This window comes from Oncorhynchus clarkii, chromosome 1 (assembly GCF_045791955.1).
Source record: "Oncorhynchus clarkii lewisi isolate Uvic-CL-2024 chromosome 1, UVic_Ocla_1.0, whole genome shotgun sequence".
NCBI lineage: Eukaryota > Metazoa > Chordata > Actinopteri > Salmoniformes > Salmonidae > Oncorhynchus > Oncorhynchus clarkii.
Window position 1 is genome coordinate 1,366,055 of NC_092147.1, and position 6,239 is coordinate 1,372,293.

At 43.3% G+C, this 6,239-nt stretch overlaps 1 protein-coding gene across 1 annotated transcript in view; it reads left to right on the forward strand.

Moving 5' to 3' along the window:
- The window catches only part of LOC139412257 (tubulin gamma complex component 5), a 52,343-nt gene extending 46,363 nt beyond the window's left edge, over positions 1–5,980 (forward strand). The window contains exons 19-23 of the mRNA XM_071159134.1: positions 356–504; positions 1,264–1,389; positions 3,695–3,783; positions 4,972–5,072; positions 5,298–5,980. Coding sequence (XP_071015235.1) covers positions 356–504; positions 1,264–1,389; positions 3,695–3,783; positions 4,972–5,072; positions 5,298–5,344 — 512 coding nt within the window. The 3' untranslated portion in view covers positions 5,345–5,980. The remainder of the gene's footprint in view (positions 1–355; positions 505–1,263; positions 1,390–3,694; positions 3,784–4,971; positions 5,073–5,297) is intronic.
- Positions 5,981–6,239: the final 259 nt, after the last annotated feature.

The following is a 6,239-nucleotide window of genomic DNA, read 5'->3' on the forward strand; positions in this document are numbered from 1 at the left end:
CAGCATGTGAATTGGAGTGGGTCCAGGGTTTCTGGGATGCTGGTGTTGATGTGAACCATGACTACAGATGTTAGTGCAGACGGGGCACTTAGACAGGTTAGCTTGGCGTTCTTGGGCACAGGCACTATAGTGGTCTGCCTGAAACATGTTGGTATTACAGACTGGGACTGGGAGAGGTTGAAAATGCCAGTGAAGACACTTGCCAGCTTGTCAGCGCATCCTGGTAATCCGTCTGCTTCACAATCAAATATATATATAAGGTCAAATAAGAAGATTCTCTCAAAACATCAGGGATTTCTGAAGGTCATGACCACACCACAGGTGTTAATTAATGCTGGATTGTTTCCTCCTATAGATTTGACAGTAGCAGCTAAGCGGTTGGAAGGGACACCGGAGGAGGTGAAGGCTAAAGAGCCAATCAACCAGCAGATCCACAGGATGTTTCTGCTGAGGGTCAAACTGATGCACTTCGTCAACAGCCTCCACAACTACATTGTGACCAGGGTAAGAGGTTGTCTGAGACCGTGAACATGACTAGGGTAAGAAGTCTGAGACATAGTGGACATGACTAGAGTAAGTGGACACAAAGTGGACATGTATTACTCCTAGTCAAGTTCAAAGGTCATCATTGGAAGAGATAGAAGTAGCCAGTACTAGACTAGTTGTAGTTCCAGTCTAGGTGTAGTGCCAGTCTAGGTGTAGTGCTAGGCTACGTGTAGTGCTAGGCTTGTTGTAGTGCTGTTGTAGTGTTGCTCTAGTTGAAGTGCTAGTCTAGTTGAAGTGCTAGTCTAGTTGAAGTGCTAGTCTAGTTGAAGTGCTAGTCTAGTTGAAGTGCTAGTCTAGTTGAAGTGCTAGTCTAGTTGAAGTGCTAGTCTAGTTGAAGTGCTAGTCTAGTTGAAGTGCTCGGCTAGGTGTAGTGCTCGGCTAGGTGTAGTGCTCGGCTAGGTGTAGTGCTAAGCTAGGTGTAGTGCTCGGCTAGGTGTAGTGCTCGGCTAGGTGTAGTGCTCGGCTAGGTGTAGTGCTAAGCTAGGTGTAGTGCTCGGCTAGGTGTAGTGCTCGGCTAGGTGTAGTGCTCGGCTAGGTGTAGTGCTCGGCTAGGTGTAGTGCTGTTGTAGTGTAGCTCTAGTTGTCGCGTTAGTTGTAGTTCAGAAGTTTCCCATCAGGCATCTGTATGGAGCTCTAATCATATTACATGTCTAGATAGATTTCTGCTCAATATCTAAACGTTCCATATCGTACTTGGCGATATCCCTGTCTTGTTAGATTCTTCACAGCACTGGACTGGAGTTCCAGCACCAAGTCCAGGAGGCTAAAGACCTGGACCAGCTGATTAAGATCCACTACAGATACCTGTCCACTATCCACGACCGTTGTCTATTGCGAGAGAAGGTAAGATGGATGTCTTATAGATACTGATCCACTATATACACTCTATTACCCAACAGTATGTGGACACCTGCTCGTCAAACATCTCATTCCAAAATCTCTTGTGCTGACGTTGCTTCCAGTGGCAGTTTGGAACTCAGTAGTGAGTGTTGCAACCGAGGACAGACTATTCTTAAGTGCTGCAGCACGTTCTGTGAGCTTGTGTGGCCTACCACTTTGCAGCTGAGCCGTTGATGCTCCTTTACGTTTCCACTTCACAATAACTGCACTTACTGTTGACCTGGGCAGCTCCAGCAGGGCAGAAATTTATTCGAAATTACTTGTTGGAAAGGTAGCATCCTATGAAGGTGCTACCCATGTTGAAGGTCACTGAGCTCTTATAGTGCACATGTCCAACATAGTGGAAAGCCATCCCACAAGAGTGGAGGCTGTTATAGCAACAAAGGAGGGACCAACTCCATATTAATGCCCATAATATTGGAATGAGATGTTTGACAATACCTGTCCACTCAATAGCTGTACTACTAGATACTGGTCTACCTTTGCTACAGATACCTGTCCACTAGATGTATACCTGTCCACTAGATATATACCTGTCTGCTAGATGAAATACCTGTCCGCTAGATGTATACCTGTCCGCTAGATGTATACCTGTCCGCTAGATGTATACCTGTCTGCTAGATGTATACCTGTCTGCTAGATATATACCTGTCCGCTAGATGTATACCTGTCCGCTAGATGTATACCTGTCCGCTAGATGTATACCTGTCCGCTAGCTAGATGTATACCTGTCCGCTATATACCTGTCCGCTAGATGTATACCTGTCCGCTAGATGTATACCTGTCCGCTAGATGTATACCTGTCCGCTAGTCCGCTAGATGTATACCTGTCCGCTAGATGTATACCTGTCCGCTAGATGTATACCTGTCCGCTAGATGTATACCTGTCCGCTAGATGTATACCTGTCCGCTAGATGTATACCTGTCTGCTAGATGTATACCTGTCTGCTAGATGTATACCTGTCTGCTAGATGTATACCTGTCTGCTAGATGTATACCTGTCTGCTAGATGTATACCTGTCTGCTAGATGTATACCTGTCTGCTAGATGTATACCTGTCTGCTAGATGTATACCTGTCTGCTAGATGTATACCTGTCTGCTAGATGTATACCTGTCTGCTAGCTAGATGTATACCTGTCTGCTAGATGTATACCTGTCCGCTAGATGTATACCTGTCCGCTAGATGTATACCTGTCCGCTAGATGTATACCTGTAGATGTATACCTGTCCGCTAGATGTATACCTGTCCGCTAGATGTATACCTGTCCGCTAGATGTATACCTGTCCCTGCTAGATGTATACCTGTCCGCTAGATGTATACCTGTCCGCTAGATCTATACCTGTCTGCTAGATGTAAACCTGTCCGCTAGATGTATACCTGTCCGCTAGATGTATACCTGTCTGCTAGATGTATACCTGTCTGCTAGATGTATACCTGTCCGCTAGATGTACACCTGTCCTGCTAGATGTATACCTGTCCGCTAGATGTATACCTGTCTGCTAGATGTATACCTGTCCGCTAGATGTATACCTGTCCGCTAGATGTATACCTGTCCGCTAGATGTATACCTGTCCGCTAGATGTATACCTGTCCGCTAGATGTACACCTGTCCGCTAGATGTATACATGTCCGCTAGATGTACACCTGTCCCGCTAGATGTATACATGTCCTGCTAGATGTATACCTGTCCGCTAGATGTATACCTGTCCGCTAGATGTATACATGTCCTGCTAGATGTATACCTGTCCGCTAGATGTATACCTGTCTGCTAGATGTATACCTGTCTGCTAGATGTATACCTGTCCGCTAGATGTATACCTGTCCGCTAGATGTACACCTGTCCTGCTAGATGTATACATGTCCTGCTAGATGTATACATGTCCTGCTAGATGTATACATGTCCTGCTAGATGTATACCTGTCTGCTAGATGTATACCTGTCCGCTAGATGTACACTTGTCCCGCTAGATGTACACCTGTCCTGCTAGATGTATACATGTCCTGCTAGATGTATACCTGTCTGCTAGATGTGTACCTGCCCTCCTAAGAGGTATAGCTGTCCCCCATGAGTAAGTGAAGCTGTCCCACTCTCCCCATGGAGAAATGTTCCATCTCATGAGGGAAGGTGATGCAGTCCTGCTAGAGAAAACACAGAACCCCTGCAGAGATCAACACTGGAGCATTCAGAACGCATCACATTATTTAATGTTAGTTTTCATAATGTAACTGGGGATGTTTCGTCTCCAGGTGAGCTTTGTGAAGGAGGCGATCATGAAGGTTCTCAATCTGGTCCTCATCTTCTCAGACCGCTGGCAGGTTGGCTTTGGAGCGTGGAAGTGAGTGGTGGCATTTATTAGAGAAATCATCCATGATTAAAATCAATCTCATGTGTTTCTGTTAAGTAGAGTGTATATCTGTCTCGAAGGACCACTGATGGTCTTTGCTTTTCAATTTTACAATGAATGTTATTCTGTTAATTAGTGTAAGAATCGTCGCTGTACTCACCTTATGATGCCTGGAAACAACGGCGAGTCCAATTTGTTGCGATTGTTTTCCTCCTTCCAGCGATTGGAACATAGCTGGTGATGCCGTTAAATTAAAAACTAAATATTAAACTATTTAAATAACCTAAACAGAAATTTGAAGATATGTTTATCCTCTGGTCAGGGTATTTGTGTCCTTAAATTTAAATAGCTTTTGTAAAAACTATTAAATAACCTTCACAGATTTTAAGATATACAGTGGGGCAAAAAAGTATTTAGTCAGCCACCAATTGTGCAAGTTCTCCCACTTAAAAAGATGAGAGAGGCCTGTAATTTTCATCATAGGTACACTTCAAATACGACAGACAAAATGAGGGACAAAAATCCAGAAAATCACATTGTAGGATTTTTAATGAATTTATTTGCACATTTTGGTGGAAAATAAGTATGCTGTCAGAGCAGCTTACGGCTGTACACATCTGTAAATAGTCTATCCAACTACCTCATCCCCTTGTTATTTATTTTGCTATTTTGCACCCCAGTATCTCTACTTGCACATCATCATCTTGACATCTATCACTCCAGTGTTAATCTGCTAAATTGATTACTTCGCCACTATGGCCCTATTTATTACCTTACCTCCCTAATCTTACTATATTTCCCCTACACACTGTACATAGATTTTTCTATTGTGTTATTGACTGTATGTTTGTTTATTTAATGTGTATCTCACTGCTTTGCTTTATCTTGGCCAGGTCACAGTTGTAAATGAGAACTTGTTCTCAACTAGACTACCTGGTTAAATAAAGGTGTTCTCAACTAGCCTACCTGGTTAAATAAAGGTGTTCTCAACTAGCCTACCTGGTTAAATAAAGGTGTTCTCAACTAGCCTACCTGGTTAAATAAAGGTGTTCTCAACTAGCCTACCTGGTTAAATAAAGGTGAAATAAAATAAAGGTACCTTTTTGTATTTTGCCGCATGTGACAAATCAAATTTGATTTAAATGAACATTGAAAATTGTGTTCCTCTGTCGTTTCCAGGATCGAATCCATTGATAAGATGGAATCTGATTTCAAGAACTGTCACATGTTCCTGGTGACTATACTGAACAAAGCTGTCTGCCGCGGGTCATTTCCACACTGTAAGTTCCACACTGATCTGTTAAATTAAGATGTTTGTCTGAGTGGTGTCTGCTGTGAGGGGCGTCTGCTGTGAGGGGCGTCTGCTGTGAGGGGCGTCTGCTGTGAGGGGCGTCTGCTGTGAGGGGCGTCTGCTGTGAGGGGCGTCTGCTGTGAGGGGCGTCTGCTGTGAGGGGCGTCTGCTGTGAGGGGCGTCCTGACGGTCTTTTCTCTCTTCTCTCTAATAGTGGAGTCCCTTGCCCTGTCTCTGATGGCTGGCTTTGAACAGTGCTGAGAGAAGAACATCTCTTTCTGCTCGCCCACCCGACCACCAGACCCCCCCCAAACACTGGGTGTGTCCCAAATGGCATCCTCTTCCCTTCAAAGTGCACTAGTTTTGGCCCTATAGGGAATAGAGAGGCATTTGGGATGCATAAAACTTTAGTTGTGACTGTTGTTGTTCTGACTTCATAGCACACAAGACTGGTGAATAAGGATGTCACGCTCTCCCCGTTGCTAGTGGAGAAACAGAGCGTGTGTGAAGGGTCTATCCCTTCTCCTAAATCATGGATGCTCCTCCTCAATGCCCTCAAGACAATCCAGAGTCTCAGAAGTATTACAGATGTGTGACTGCTTGTAAATATTGTTGATTTTGAAGCTGTTTTATGGTGTTGTCATCCATATGTATGCTTCATGCACAATCCTGCTGTTTAGTGTTTTACAACTACGGATTTACATTTGTTTGGCTTTTATTGGATTTTGATTTCTGGTGAGATTATTTTTGAATTGTTTTGCATTTGTATATTTGTTAATTGAACAACTGTCAATCCAGAATATCATAATAATGCATGTTTAAATCTCTCTCGTATCTCCCTGGTGTTAGTTTAGTTCATTGAAATGTACGGATAATAAACATTAACTAAATATTCAATCAAACCTGGTCACATTATTACACAATATCATGTTACCGTGGAAACTATTCAGTCACGTTCACTTTTTATTTCTTACGTTACAGCCTTATTCTAAAAGGGATTGCATCGTTTGTTTTCCTCATCAATCTACACGCAATACCCCATAATGACAAAACAATAACGGGTCTATAAATGTTAGCAAATCTTTAAATAAAAAGCAGATACCTTATTTACATAAATATTCCTACCCTTTGCTATGAGACTCGAAATGGAGCTCAG